The sequence below is a fragment of the Lepidochelys kempii genome, chromosome 11, assembly GCF_965140265.1.
Source record: "Lepidochelys kempii isolate rLepKem1 chromosome 11, rLepKem1.hap2, whole genome shotgun sequence".
Lineage (NCBI taxonomy): Eukaryota > Metazoa > Chordata > Testudines > Cheloniidae > Lepidochelys > Lepidochelys kempii.
Genome location: NC_133266.1, coordinates 55,832,982 through 55,849,208, shown reverse-complemented (window position 1 = coordinate 55,849,208; position 16,227 = coordinate 55,832,982). Strand labels below are relative to the sequence as shown.

General features: G+C 42.4%; 1 protein-coding gene across 12 annotated transcripts in view; it reads left to right on the top strand.

Annotated features, from left to right (window-relative positions):
- DNAH7 (dynein axonemal heavy chain 7) overlaps window positions 1-16,227 on the top strand; it is a 270,100-nt gene that overhangs the window by 200,657 nt on the left and 53,216 nt on the right. For all 12 annotated transcript variants that reach the window (XR_012154342.1, XM_073306229.1, XM_073306230.1 and 9 more), the window contains 3 exons: window positions 1,946-2,109; window positions 10,657-10,811; window positions 12,293-12,483. Coding sequence is in view for 11 of the 12 variants with exons in the window: in XM_073306229.1 (XP_073162330.1) it covers window positions 1,946-2,109; window positions 10,657-10,811; window positions 12,293-12,483 (510 nt within the window). In the remaining variant the exon portion in view is untranslated. The remainder of the gene's footprint in view (window positions 1-1,945; window positions 2,110-10,656; window positions 10,812-12,292; window positions 12,484-16,227) is intronic.

Here is a 16,227-nt window from a genome sequence, read left to right as displayed (position 1 = left end):
TCGTTGTCTGTGTTATCATTATGTATTCATTCAGTGGCTGTTTCAGCCTTTCCTGAGACTCTGGATAGTACTTTCACATTTGCTCATTTTGCAGTTTCTCATTCTCTCAGGAAGCTAATTCCTTTATTTCCTCCAGTTTTTCAAAGAACAAAGCTTTTATTTCTTTTTGGCACTTTGGTTTTGAATGAAGTACTAGAGCTTTCAGTTGACATCTCTGTGAATGTTCTCTGTCCCCTGAGAATCATTTCTAAATTTGTGATGGCTGTTGCCTTGGAAAGGAACATGAATAAACTTCAGGCTTTGATGTTCACTCTTTTGTTTAGAGTGCTGTGTTTTGTAAGCACAATAAAATGCTTTGGCCTAATCCAAAGCTTTCAATCAAGGTTGCGTCTCAATTCCATGTGAAACAGTCCGTTTGTTTTAGGTTATATCAGGGGTCGGCAACCTTTCAGAAGTGGTGTGCCGAGTCTTCATTTATTCACTCTAATTTAAGGTTTCACATGCCAATAATACATTTTAACGTTTTTAGAAGGATTCTTTCTATAAGTCTTTAATATATAACTAAACTATTGTTGTATGTAAAGTAAATAAGGTTTTAAAAATGTTTAAGAAGCTTCATTTAAATTAAATTAAATTAAAATGCAGAGCCCCCTGGACCGGTGGCCAGGACCCGGGTAGTGTGAGTGCCACTGAAAATCACCTTGTGTGCTGCCTTTGGCACGTGTACCATACGTTGCCTACCCCTGGGCTATATCTACACTTAAAACACTACAGTGGCTCATTCTTCACCTACCAGACTTGGGGGAGGAGAGGGCAGAGCTCAGGACTCTGCTTTGCAGCAGAGTGGTGGCATAGGGGCTCCTACCCAGCGGGGAAGGGGGGTCTTGGGGCTTCTGCTCTGCAGGGCACTGTGGTCAAAATTCAGGTTGTGCATTTTATTGGGATTGTGAAGAATTGGATGTGTGCATCGTTATTTATTGGAATTGAAAGGGATTTTTTCTGTGGAGATGAGGAGATGGAGTGCATTTGGATATTAGGATGTTTGGGTAGTAAGTCATGTGAATTGAGGCCACTATGGCTTTTAATGTTGCCTTAACTGGTAATTTATTTTTTTTAAATTGCATTAAGAGGAAATGCTCTTGAGTAACCTTCATTTCAAGTGAATGAAGTTTTTTGTATAGGAATAAATATTGTACTATTTCTATTGTCACTAATGTATCTTTGAAAAATAAAAAGATGCAGTTGACAAATCTGCATTAGCTGAAAATGTTTGTCGCAGCTAAGAGTTCACAGACCATTATTAAAATCTGATTAGTGTAGGAACAAAATCTTATGCTTAGCTAGGAAAAGTAGTGTAATCTCAAAGTGACGTTTGACTAGTGAGCACAATTTTAAAACATGTTCTGTTTAAAATATAAACAAAACCCCCACAAATGCCAGCAGATCCAGACCCAGTAGGTTCCAGTTATGTAGGGATATTCTCCAGTGTCAAAAAGCTGTCATAACAACTCCTACATCATCCATTCTCCAGGCCCTTGGATGGAATGTGTCTGAAAATGGCATGTGTCTGGAGCATCCCTATGCCATAGCAATCAGCTGCCAGAAAGGCATCCTGTGTAGAACTGACCCCAAGAACAGAGGAATGCAAATGTAGCCTAAAATCAGATATGTTGCTTCATCTCTTCTTTCTTGCACTGAGCGTTGCTCAGCGTGACTGAAGGAACTGGCCCTGTATGTTCTATATGAACAGTGGTTACTGTTTTAATTTCTTATGTGTGTTTCTTTGTTAGTGTTTAGACAAGTAGAGAAATGACTTTACTGTAGCAGTGGTTTGGGGGAAAGAGTTGAAAAAATATAGATAAATGTATTGACAATTTTATAAATCTTATAAATGTAATAGGGAACAAACAAAACTTTGGTTAACATTTGCATTCTTGTCTTCTAGAATCAAACAAATGAGTGGACATCAGTGTGTAAAATGAGAGATATTCCTTGCTCAGATGATTTTTCCCTAACAAATACTTTGGGAGAACCTGTTAAGATCAGAGCTTGGAACATTGCTGGATTACCATCTGACATGTTTTCTGTTGATAATGGTATCATTATCTCGTAAGTAGAAAATTCACATCTGTTGGCTTTCATTAAATAGCTTCTTACAGCATACTTTTCAGTTATTACTTTTATGGACACATTATATTACTTTGTGGCAAGTTCAACAATTAAACTAAACAAAAACAAGGCTGTTTTTATTTTTTACTATATATTTTTTTCAAGGCTTCTAGTGTAGTCTTCTCCCCTCTTTTAATTCTCATGAGTTGCTGTAAAGGGATTGAACTTTTTTGATGTTAGAAGTGTGCAATAAACTACATTTTATGAACACATGTAGTAATTTTACTTGTAAATGCCAGAGCAAATTTTGGATTCCTCTTGGTAGGGTAAACTTGGAGTAGACTAACAGCAGGAAACGTTCAGCTCTATGAAATGAGACTGTTATTCTGAAGCTTTAATAGATTAATACCCTGCACTTGTGGAATTCAGAGGCAGTCCAACGTTGTTGCTGGACGCTCCAGGATTATGCCTCAGGCCACCAGCAGAGTTCTTCCGAAGCTGTAGAAATACCCCAACAATCAATTATTAGCATTAAAACAACAAACTTTGTATAATGAATTAATGAACCTTAAGGCAAATATATGTTGAATTCTCCCTTTAGATAAAAAATTCAATGTGTTACACATTTTATTCCCATCATTTAGCAGACTACCTTGGTGGGGAGCTTCTAATGGAAAATTATCAAATAACAAATTCTGCTGCACAGCTTCTCTCCTCCTTCATCACTACTGGGAAGTAGTGAGCAGTGAATAAAGTAGGGTGGAGTGGGAGAAGAAGCAGAGTTTAAGTACAGGAGTTTTGTGGTAGAATATTGGGTAGAAATGAAAGTGTCTCTCCAATCTATATAAAGCTAGAGCTTTGTGATTCAAAGAATTATTTGGGAACCGACTCTGGGGCACCTTCCTACCAATAGAAGGTTTCCATTTGTCTGCAGAAGCTATTTTGCAAATCTTGCTGAGATGAGACTTATGCACCTTACCCACCAATGCCACTAGTGACCTTGTAGATGACATCTCCATTTCTAGTCTTTAAATAGTTTCCTGGATGCCCAGCACACCAACTGATTTTAACATCTTGCCTGCAGCAACTTTGAGGCCCTAAGGCTCTGTCATGTTGAGCAGGGTGAAATGAACAGGATACAGTTGGCTAGTGTATTGCATGTGCTTCAGATATCTCTTTCAAACTCTAGGAATGCCTATTCATGCTACAACCTTTTAAAGAGATGCTAAAGATGGGTACAGAATTATGGGAACATTGTTTCTCTGGAACTAAGGAAAGAAGAACTTACATTGAACAGAAAGGTTTCTGGAGTTATAAGAGTGACCTTTTCCTCATGGCAACAGCAGCGTGGTACTTGTATAGATAGGAGAACTGGTTCCAAAACCTGGCTTCATGAAGTAAAGCCAAATAGAAATGTCAGTAACAAGCTTGTTCACATTAATCAGACTGACTGATTAAACGTCTGATAATACTCAGATGGGGAGTTTGATCTTCCTTTTTCCAGGGCTGATACTTAATTTCCCATGGCACTTGGTTATAATATGTCAGTCAGCTAGAACCTCTAGTGTAGCTGAGATCACCACAACTTTTTAAATGGTAAGAAATTCTGCATCTTTCCTGATACTAGTAAAATATCTGTAAGGAAGGAAGACACTTCTTGTAAGATCTGAAGGAGACATAGGAATTAGCAAACTCTCAGTGGCCACTGCTTAATTCTTCAGAAGAAGGTGCAAGAAACTCCATAGTGGCCAACTATGGAAACACATTCCAATAATGAAAGTTTCTTCATAAAGTTACTTAGGTAGTGGTTGTCTTAGGCCCTGAAACATAAGTAATTATATCCTTTCTAAATAGTTTATGTAAGAGAACTGTGGCTGTTCTCATTATTCATTTAAATATTCAGTCCTTTTTGAATTCTGCCAAGTTCTTGGCCTCCTCCGTTCTGGTCTCTCTGCCCTGGTCTACACTAGGACTTTAGGTCGAATTTAGCAGCGTTAAATCGATGTAAACCTGCACCCGTCCACACGATGAAGCCCTTTTTTTCGACTTAAAGGGCTCTTAAAATCAATTTCCTTACTCCCCCCTGACAAGTGGATTAGTGCTTAAATTGGCCTTGCCGGGTGAAATCTGGGGTACTGTGGACACAATTCGACGATATTGGCCTCCGGGAGCTATCCCAGAGTGCTCCATTGTGACCGCTCTGGACAGCACTCTCAACTCAGATGCACTGGCCAGGTAGACAGGAAAAGAACCGCGAACTTTTGAATCTCATTTCCTGTTTGGCCAGTGTGGCAAGCTGCAGGTGACCATGCAGAGCTCATCAGCAGAGGTGACCATGATGGAGTCCCAGAATCGCAAAAGAGCTCCAGCATGGACTGAACGGGAGGTACGGGATCTGATCGCTGTATGGGGAGAGGAATCTGTGCTATCAGAACTCCGTTCCAGTTTTTGAAATGCCAAAACCTTTGTCAAAATCTCCCAGGGCATGAAGGACAGAGGCCATAACAGGGACCCAAAGCAGTGCCGCGTGAAACTTAAGGAGCTGAGGCAAGCCTACCAGAAAACCAGAGAGGCAAACGGCCGCTCCGGGTCAGAGCCCCAAACATGCCTCTTCTATGATGAGCTGCATGCCATTTTAGGGGGTTCAGCCACCACTACCCCAGCCGTGTTGTTTGACTCCTTCAATGGAGATGGAGGCAACACGCAAGCAGGTTTTGGGGACGAAGAAGATGATGATGATGATGAGGTTGTAGATAGCTCACAGCAAGCAAGCGGAGAAACCGGTTTTCCCAACAGCCAGGAACTGTTTCTCACCCTGGACCTGGAGTCTGTACCCCCCGAACCCACCCAAACCCTCCCGAGCCCACCCAAGGCTGCCTCCTGGACCCGGCAGGTGGAGAAGGGACCTCTGGTGAGTGTACCTTTTAAAATACTATACATGGTTTAAAAGCAAGCATGTGAAAGGATTACTTTGCCCTGGCATTCGCGGCTCTCCTGGATGTACTCCCAAAGCCTTTGCAAAAGGTTTCTGGGGAGGGCAGCCTTATTGCTTCCTCCATGGTAGGACACTTTACCATTCCAGGCCAGTAACACGTACTCAGGAATCATTGTGCAACAAAGCATTGCAGTGTATGTTTGCTGGCATTCAAACAACATCCGTTCTTTATCTCTCTGTGTTATCCTCAGGAGAGCGAGATATCATTCATGGTCACCTGATTGAAATAGGGTGCTTTTCTTCAGGGGACACTCAGAGGTGGCCGTTCCTGCTGGGCTGTTTGCCTGTGGCTGAACAGAAATGTTCCCTGCTGTTAGCCACGGGGAGGGGGGAGGGTTGAGGGGGTAGCCATGCGGTAGGGGGAGGCAAAATGCGACCTTGTAATGAAAGCACATGTGCTATATATGTAATGTTAACAGCAAGGTTTACCCTGAAAGAGTGTAGCCACTGTTTTATAAAATGTGTCTTTTTAAAAACCGCTGTCCCTTTTTTTTTCTCCACCAGCTGCATGTGTTTCAATGATCACAGGATCTTCTCCTTCCCAGAGGCTAGTGAAGATTAGAAAGAAAAAAAAATGCACTCGCAATGAAATGTTCTCTGAGCTCATGCTGTCCTCCCACACTGACAGAGCACAGACGAATGCGTGGAGGCAAATAATGTCAGAGTGCAGGAAAGCACAAAATGACCAGGAGGAGAGGTGGCGGGCTGAAGAGAGTAAGTGGCGGACTGAAGACAGGGCTGAAGCTCAAATGTGGTGGCAGCGTGATGAGAGGAGGCAGGATTCAATGCTGAGGCTGCTGGAGGATCAAACCAGTATGCTCCAGTGTATGGTTGAGCTGCAGCAAAGGCAGCTGGAGCACAGACTGCCACTACAGCCCCTGTGTAACCAACCGCCCTCCTCCCCAAGTTCCATAGCCTCCACACCCAGATGCCCAAGAACGCAGTGGGGGGGGGGCCTCCGGCCAACCAGCCACTCCACCACAGAGGATTGTCCAAAAAACAGAAGGCTGGCATTCAATAAATTTTAAAGTTGTAAACTTTTAAAGTGCTGCGTGGCATTTTCCTTCCCTCCTCCACCACCCCTCCTGGGCTACCTTGGTAGTCATCCCCCTATCTGTGTGATGAATGAATAAAGAATGCATGAATGTGAAGCAACAATGACTTTATTGCCTCTGCAAGCGGTGATCGAAGGGAGGAGGGGAAGGTGGTTAGCTTACAGGGAAGTAGAGTGAACCAAGGGGCAGGGGGTTTCATCAAGGAGAAACAAACAGAACTTTCACACCGTAGCCTGTCCAGTCATGAAACTGGTTTTCAAAGCTTCTCTGATGCGTACCGCGCCCTCCTGTGCTCTTCTAACCACCCTGGTGTCTGGCTGTGTGTAACCAGCAGCCAGACAATTTGCCTCAACCTCCCACCCCGCCATAAACCTCCCCCTTACTCTCACAGATATTGTGGAGCGCACAGCAAGCAGTAATAACAGTGGGAATATTGGTTTGGCTGAGGTCTAAGTGAGTCAGTAAACTACGCCAGCGTGCCTTTAAACTTCCAAATGCACATTCTACCACCATTCTGCACTTGCTCAGCCTGTAGTTGAACAGCTCCTGACTACTGTCCAGGCTGCCTGTGTACGGCTTCATGAGCCATGGCATTAAGGGGTAGGCTGGGTCCTCAAGGATAACTATAGGCATTTCAACATCCCCAACAGTTATTTTCTGGTCTGGAAATAAAGTCCCTTCCTGCAGCTTTTGGAACAGACCAGAGTTCCTGAAGATGCGAGCGTCATGTACCTTTCCCGGCCATCCCACGTTGATGTTGGTGAAATGTCCCGTGTGATCCACCAGAGCTTGCAGCACTATTGAAAAGTACCCCTTGCGGTTTATGTACTCGCCGGCTTGGTGCTCCGGTGCCAAGATAGGGATATGGGTTCCGTCTATGGCCCCACCACAGTTAGAGAATCCCATTGCAGCAAAGCCATCCACTATGACCTGCACATTTCCCAGGGTCACTACCCTTGATATCAGCAGATCTTTGATTGGGTGGGCTACTTGCATCACAGCAGCCCCCACAGTAGATTTGTCCACTCCAAATTGATTCCCAACTGACCGGTAGCTGTCTGGCGTTGCAAGCTTCCACAGGGCTATCACCACTCACTTCTCAACTGTGAGGGCTGCTCTCATCTTGGTATTCATGCGCTTCAGGGCAGGGGAAAGCAAGTCACAAAGTTCCATGAAAGTGCCCTTACACATGCGAAAGTTTCACAGCCACTGGGAATCGTCCCACACCTGCAACACTATGCGGTCCCACCAGTCTGTGCTTGTTTCCCGAGCCCAGAATCGGCGTGCCACAGCATGAACCTGCCCCATTAGCACCATGATGCATGCACTGGCAGGGCCCATGCTTTGAGAGAAATCTGTGTCCATGTCCTGATCACTCACGTGACCGCGCTGACATCGCCTCCTCGCCTGGTATCACTCTGCCAGGTTCTGGTGCTGCATATACTGCTGGATAATGCGTGTGGTGTTTAATGTGCTCCTAACTGCCAAAGTGAGCTGAACGGCCTCCATGCTTGCCTTGGTATGGTGTCCGCACAGAAAAAAGGCACGGAACGATTGTCTGCCGTTGCTCTGACGGAGGGAGGGGCGACTGACGACATGGCTTACAGGGTTGGCTTACAGGGAATTAAAATCAACAAAGGGGGTGGCTTTACATCAATGAGTATTTCAGGCAGGACTTCATGGAGGGTTCCAATAAGAAATGGTGCACCTAAGTAATTGTTCTTATTGGAACAAGTAGGTTGGTCTGGCCTCTGATTGACACATGGCTAGATTTACCTCGCTGCACCTTCTCTGTGAGTGACTGCAGTGTGACCTAGAGGAATGAGTCCCTTAGACGGGGGATGGGGGGAAGCAAATGAGTACAAAACAAATCTGGTCTATTTCTTGTTTTGATCCACTCCATCTATCTTTTACATCTTTGGCTGGCAGCAGACGGTGCAGAAGGACTGCAAGCCATCCACATCTCATGGCTGCTTGGCAGAAGATGCAGTAGGCCTGCCTGGCAGAAGATGGTACAGTAGGACTGCTAGCAATCCGTATCGCCTGCCTGCTCACCATAAGATGGTTCAATAAGACTGACTGCAGGACTAAAGAGAATGACCTGGTCAAGTCACTTCTAATGTAGTCCCTGCACCCATGTCTGCCCAGGCGCTCCTGGCCGACGTGGACAGGAGCACCTCGGACATGACGATGACGGCTACCAGTCCTACTGCACCGTCTGCTGCCACAAGGCAAGGGGTTGCTGTTGCTGTGTAGCAATGCAGTACCATGTCTGCCAGCACCCAGGAGACATACGGTGATGGTTACCTGAGCGGGCTCCATGCTTGCTGTGGTATGGCATCTGCACAGGTAACTCAAGAAAAAAGGCGCGAAACGATTGTCTGCTGCTGCTTTCATGGAGGAAGGGAGGGAACGGAGGCCTGACGATATGTACCCAGAACCACCCGCGACAATGTTTTAGCCCCATCAGGCATTGGGATCTCAACCCAGAATTCCAATGGGCAGCGGAGACTGCGGGAACTGTGGGATAGCTACCCACAGTGCAACACTCCGGAAGTCGACACTTGCCTCGGTACTGTGGAAGCACTCCGCCGCGTTAATGCACTTAGAGCATTTTCTGTGGGGACACACACACTCGAATATATAAAAACGATTTCTAAAAAACCGACTTTTATAAATTTGACCTAATTTCGTAGTGTAGACATACCCTCTGAGTGCAGCCACATCAAACTCATGATGCTGCGAGGAAGGTGAAAAACCCACGGGACAACTTCTCAATCTTGTCTCGAGGGAAAAATTGCTTCTTGATCCCCAAAACTGGTAATTGGCCAGACCCACAGCATCTTGGAAACTAGGCCTCCATGGTAGCGCTGGAGCAGGAGAATGGATGCTACATGCTCTGAGGGCTTCACATGCAAGAAGGGGATAGGGTGTGAGAGACAATCAACTCTCCTCTTTCTTTTCGGCCTAGCCAATGGGTGGCAGAGAGAGGCAGATAAACCATTCTTCCTTCTCTGCTGTTGTTCCTTGAGCAGGCATGCTCTTACTGTGTATTCTGGGTAGCAGGGAGACAGAGGAAGGCTCCAGAGTAGCCTGTCATCCCTCCCCACTCCTCTCAGGACACTAGAGGTTGTATATCTCCTGCCAATCCTATCAAACTGCTCACTGCTGAGACAGAGATGGAGTGTGGGTGGTGGGGGAGTGGCATTTCTCCCGTTGACTCTTTGGGGTTGTTCAAGAGCAAACTAAAAAAAACTCGTTCCTCCACTCATGCTCAAATTCCCAGCTCATGGTTGACTGGGCTGCCAATATAGGTCTTGGGATGGGAGGAATCAAGTTTAGAACTGTATGGCGGTGCCAAAATGTTAGGTTTTAGTAGCCAATCAAAATGTTACAGGAAAGATGTTGTTTGAGTGGGGTGGGTTTTTTATGTGAGAATTACAGTGATGTGATTGCACTTACATATCTAAATAATTTACCTAAATCATATAGGGAATACTGCAAATGCTGTTTGAAGGTTATCTCGTTTATGTAAGGCAAAATTCAAAAGTTTTAAAGCATGGCCGCTATACCCTTGAGATAACAGCTCAAATTCAAGAGTTGTACCCACTTGTGCTAAGTCTGAATTTGCTTGACTATCTGCTTCATTTCTCAGAGTGGTAGCTGTGTTAGTCTGTATCAGCAAAAAGAACAAGGATTACTTGTGGCACCCGCGAGACTAACAAATTTACGTGAGCATAAGTTTTCGTGGGCTAAAGCCCACTTCATCAGATGCATGCAGTGGAAAATACAGTAGAAGATATATATATACAGAGAACATGAAAAAATGTTTGCAATCGGCCATCCTGATTATCACTTCAAAAGTTTTCTTTCGCCTGCTGATAATAGCCCACCTTAATTGATTACTCTCATTAGAGTTGGTATGGCAACCCCCATTTTTTCATGTTCTCTGTATATATATATCTTCCTACTGTATTTTCCACTGCATGCATCTGATGATGTGGGCTTTAGCCCAAGAAAGCTTATGCTCAAATAAATTTGTTAGTCTCTAAGGTACCACAAGAACTCCTCGTTCTGTTTGCTTCATTTCTGTTATCTTAGATGTAAAATCTATCTTTGGTGGAAAACTGAGTTCATTCATTAGAAATTTCCAAGTCATTTGTATCACAAATATATTATAGCTGTTCAAAATGCTACAAGTACAGTATAGATCTTTAAACTTAAAAGATTTGTAAAATTAATGAAACTTTATTCTAAGTATGCTTCTTGAAATATTTTAATAATTTTTGTGATCAAAGTGTCTGTTCAAGTCAGTGGGACTCTCACACGAGCATCTGAAGGCAGAATTTGTCCCTAAGTATTTTATAGAATAGATTAGAAGGTTCTGTTTAAATGGCACCATAAAGTAAACTGCATTAAAGTCAAGCATATGGTAAACATTTTAAGGGTATATAATCTAGTTCTGAAAGTTTAGTTATCTCAATTTTTTTCCTCCAGAAATGCAAGAAGATGGCCTCTGATGATAGATCCCCAGGGCCAAGCAAACAAATGGATAAAGAATATGGAAAAAACCAATAGTTTGCACATAATTAAACTCAGTGACCCTGAATTTGTGAGAACACTGGAAAACTGCATTCAGTTCGGCACTCCTGGTAAGTGATTGAATAATGAAAATGTAGATTTCTGAAAAAACCTGGAGAGGGCACAATTAACTCAAAAATAAGGATGATACGAGTACCAAATATTGTCAGATTCATAGAAAAAGGGAGATTTTGTTATCCCTCATTGTTTATTGATAGTTAATCAAATTAGATCTTTAGTAATTGAAGTCACAGCAGGTTGTGAGATTTTTCATCTCCAATATCAATTTGAAATCCTCTCTTTAATTTGGCTCTTTTAATTGTTTGAGATTTTGCCATATACTTGTTTTCATGATACAATAATTCTACTTTTACCTTCCAAAGAATGTATAACACACTATCTGTCAAATTGTCTGTTCCTGTATGGCTATGCTTATTTTACGAATAGATAGTATTCAGTATAGTACTTTTACTGACATTCTTATATACCATATCTGATCCAAGGTAAATGAATCAGAAAATCATTACTTACAGTTAACTATTTGAAGAGGAGGACTTGTGGCACCTTAGAGACTAACCAATTTATTAGTGCATAAGCTTTCGTGAGCTACAGCTCACTTCCTCAGATGCATATCGTGGAAACTGCAGCAGGCTTTATATATACACAGAGAATATGAAACAATACCTATTCCCACCCCACTGTCCTGCTGGTAATAGCTTATCTAAAGTGATTTCCAGCACAAATCCAGGTTTTCTCACCCTCCACCCCCCCCCACAAATTCACTCTCCTGCACCAGCACCAGCAGGAGAGTGAATTTGTGTGGGGGGGTGGAGGGTGAGAAAACCTGGATTTGTGCTGGAAATCACTTTAGATAAGCTATTACCAGCAGGACAGTGGGGTGGGAATAGGTATTGTTTCATATTCTCTGTGTATATATAAAGCCTGCTGCAGTTTCCACGATATGCATCTGAGGAAGTGAGCTGTAGCTCACGAAAGCTTATGCTCTAATAAATTGGTTAGTCTCTAAGGTGCCACAAGTCCTCCTTTTCTTTTTGCGAATACAGACTAACACGGCTGTTACTCTGAAACCTGTTAACTATTTGAGTTATTTAGATTGTTATTTTCAATGAAAAGTTTAACTACAAGTAAAGAAACAACTCATATATCCTTTAATTCCTTATTTCCTTGTAGGGGGAACAAAAATTGATTTCAAAATTGGGATTAGGAGCCCCAATGCCATTGACATTCAATAATTCTTTTAGGACCCTTTGAAAATCCCAGCCTAACGCTCGCATACTCAAGCAATACTACAGTTCAGAGAATCTTCACTGCCCTATTCAAACTTGATAAATATCACAAAGCAAATATAAACTTCCTTGAACTTTTAAAAAATGTATTTAAGAAAGTTTTACCATATTTCTACCACATCCTTTTAGATCCATATTTGTATTGTGGAAGTAGTAGTATCTGTTTGCACATCGTAAATACACATTTAACAGAGATATCTCTTGCCAAGAAAATGAATCAAAATCTAGTTATTGTTGTGTTCAAGTGCTGCTGGAAAATGTTGGAGAAGAACTGGACCCTATCCTAGAACCACTTCTACTCAAACAGACATTTAAGCAGTCTGGTAGTATATGCATCCGTCTTGGGGACTCCACCATCGAATATGCTCCTGACTTTCGCTTTTATATTACAACCAAGCTGAGAAACCCACACTATCTTCCTGAAACATCTGTTAAGGTGAGAGATTTGAAAATTAATGTGTTTTGTTTTAATATTAACAATACTTCCCCTGTAGGCTGCAGATAGAAAAGAGTTCCTCATATCTAAGTTGTTGTTTTCCTTCACTTTTTTTGAAAATATTGGCATAATCTCTGAGTAATCTCTAATTGCTGATATTAGAGTTGACAAACCATTACTGTTTCACAAAACAGTCATTCATACTTTGAAGAATTTAATCTAAACATTAATTTCTGGTATTTAACTTCCTCCCAATCCATTACTTTTTGTTCCAATTTTACTGAGTTGCTTTTCAGCATAGAAATATCTGTGGGGAGTTTGGAGCCCCATGCCCATACAGGCTACAAATTGGGCTTCTAAAATCTTCTAGAGAGTTGGTTCCATGGTGACTGCTGTTGGCAGGACTTCAAGCAGTGCCAGGCTTTGTGCCTTGGGTATATACAAGAATACAAATTTACAGAGAAGTGACAAAATTATTCCTGTTTCCACCATATAGTTTTTCCAGGTTTTTATAATGTGATAACAGTAGCTTTCACCACTCACACCTGACTTCCCTTGTGAATCAAACTATAAGGAACTAAGTGAGTTATTGTGGTTGTTGCAAGTTAGGCAGCAGAGGTATATTTCCTGCTTCATAGAATAAAGTTAGTGTTTTCTTGCTCCTCGCAGTTACTCAAGAGCTCTATTAAACTTTTTATTCACTGTTACTTTTTAAAAAATGTGTATGTTAGTGGCTCAAACATATATTTAGGCTGAACGTTGCTTCTATTAGAGCATGAAGCCCTGAAAATTAGATCTGAAATTTGTTTCTAAACTAATTTGAAAATCAGCAGAATGGAACAATAACTTAACTTCCAACTGACAAGGAGCACTGACATAGAAAGAAAGGGTAGAAAAAGAAATTAATGAAAATAAAGAACCTCTGTTCGCTTTATTACACCTCAAAGCACCCAGACATTGATTTTTTTTAATCAAAGATAAAACAATTAGGTACAAGTTAAAAACCAAAGATGAAATATAAGAAAGCATCCAAAAGCAAAAACTATTATGCCACATATACATTTAGAAATGAATTGCATGAGAAAAAGTTTAAAAATCTGATACATGTATCATACCAAGTTAAATGAGACGACAATGCTTCAGGCCTGAATCTCGGTTGTGTGCAACAGTTTTATAATAGTTGAACTCTGTTGATTTTAATGGAGTTATACCAGCATCAAACTCATGTAATGAAGTGGAGACTCGAGTCCTATATCTAATACCAAAAAAACCCACCTTTCCCTGTGTTCAGTAATGGCCTTCATTTGTACAACTTTGGTTATATATAAATCTTTTACACACTATCACTTGTGTCAACAATTGATCATATTTACCTGTTCATCTCCAGATTTCAGTGATTCCATACACAGAGAGTTACCACTCTTGGGTAATTGACTCTGAACACCCTCCTCATCTCTCTCATATCTGGCCTTGTATTGTCAAGGAGTAGGGGAGAGAGATGAAAGTTCTCTGCCACAAGGTGGCTGGCCTGAACTCCAGCCCGAGCTTGAATTTCTAGAGTGTACACACCTGTTCAAGTCTGTAGACCCAGGTTCCGAGACTCGCTGCTGTGGAAAAATGCAGTAGAAAAAGATTCCCTAGGTCATCTTATCTTTCCAACAGGATGAAGCAAAGGTACTCTTTCTCTGGGGGAAGAAGGTTGTGGGGGAGAGAATGAAGACTCCAGGAAGAAAATTCTGGAAGGGTCTGCTCAGGAAAAGAGCAGGCAGTGACCCAAGGAGTCAATGGGGAGAGGCTGAAAAAATGAGCCCACGAAGGGCTAAAAACTAATGTCTGAGTTGAAGACAGACTAAATCCTCAGGATGGAGGGGCTGAGGCAAAGACTCTGTGGGGTTTTTGCGTTTGTCTTTTTGGACAAGTATACCCTGGAAGAGGTGGACTTTCATTAAACAGCTTAGCTGGAGTTCCAAGTCACTGGGAGGGGCTTAAAAGACTCCAGGCTGGCAAGCTTGATGCTGAGACATCAGAGAGAGTTTCAGCAAAGGCCTGGAGAAGGCTGCAGAGAGCATGAAGGTTCCTGCTGAGGACCCTGAGATACCAGGGAGAAAAAGACTCTAGCTAGATAGAACATGGCCTGCTAAAGCAGGGAAAGTCTCCTGGCAAGGTGGCCTGGGAGGGGCTTGATGTAAAGCTGCAGAGAATTAATATCCCAGGAGAATAGAATCATCACTTAAACAAAACTTGAATGAAGTGGCCTCAGCCATCATATTATTGGTGGCACCCTCTTATTTTGTAGGACTTATCTTGAATGGGAGGTCACTGGAACAATTTTGTGGAAAAACCCACATAAAATCTACCTTGAACTATATTTCTGTAGCAGCTTCTTTCAGGACCAGTGCTGCACTTGATGTAAGATTTTCTGTACGTTCAAAAGTCTCTATGTAGCAGCATGGAAGACTCTGGAGATCAGTTGCTTCTGACAACATCCTTCCAAATATTCTGTTGGTAAGCACTTTAGGGAGCATAGGGATAAAGCAGTCTAAGAAGCCATGGAGGAAAGAAGGCCCTTCCTCCTTCCAGTGAGAGAAACTTCAGGCTATCCTACCTCACTAGATGTTCCCTTTAAAACTGTTACTCCTTCAGGGACCAGCATCACGATTAAACATTAGAACAAGACCAGTGTAGCCATTTCTGAGAGTCAGAAGACTCAGGCTGGGCTCCTCCGGAAAATTATCAAATTCAGAAACTCTTGAATTCTTAACTTGGGGTTTCACAAGTCTGAAAAGATTTCCTTTCTTGGAAAGGAGCTTCAAGGTAGGCCATCCTCTGAAAGTCAGCTGTCACAGTTCAGGGCAACTTCAGTGGTATTTCCTCCTTGTGGTCCACCAAGGGCAACCCTCTAGGCCTTCATCTCCTCAGCTGTCACCTCTCTTGAACAGAGACCAACATCCCTCTTCCTCCGGACCGGCGGTTTTCTAGACTGCAAAGTTTCCTGGCCTCACTGTGATATAGTCCCCCCAAACCAGACTTTCAAATGGCCGTGTGCACTTTACTTTCTCTTTGAAGGCTACAAGCAAGAATTGCCAGCAGCTATGAGTTACCACAAAGCAAGCATGTTATTCTTAAGGTGAAAGCATTACAGAAAAAACATACTAAAAACAATAAAAGAACCTACACAAATGCTAAATACCTTACCCTGACTCTGGCCTTGGGCTCTGGTAGGTATCAGCCCTTCAGAACCCACAACTGGGTTTTTCCTGTGGTTTACAAGCTCATAACTATTTCAGATTCAGAAACAGAACACCCATGAATGGGTTAGTCTTTCCTTCATACAGCTTAGGCCTTTGATCTTGAGAGTCAGGGAACAGGTAATCAACAGATAATGGTCCTCTCCTCAGTGTGTAACTTCAAAAGGCTGGCTTTTTCCATAACTGGAGGTGGGGAATTTGCATTCACATCCACCTGGAGATTCCCCACGTAAATCACTTGACACTTTGTCCAAAAAGTCCATTCTTGTCTGGCACATTGTTCAGTACACTCCTTTGAAGTACATAACATTTCTCAGGGTTCTCAAGATATCTTTCCCTCTTCCCACTTGAGAGATTATTATCCAATTTAAAAACTCCTCTTGACTTTTTGTTCACAAGTGTGAAGATATCTCCTTTCTTGGAAGGGAGCTTCTGGGTAGGCCCTCCTCTGGGAGTAAAAAAAAAATTGGTCTTGAAATAATCTAAGATGAATACT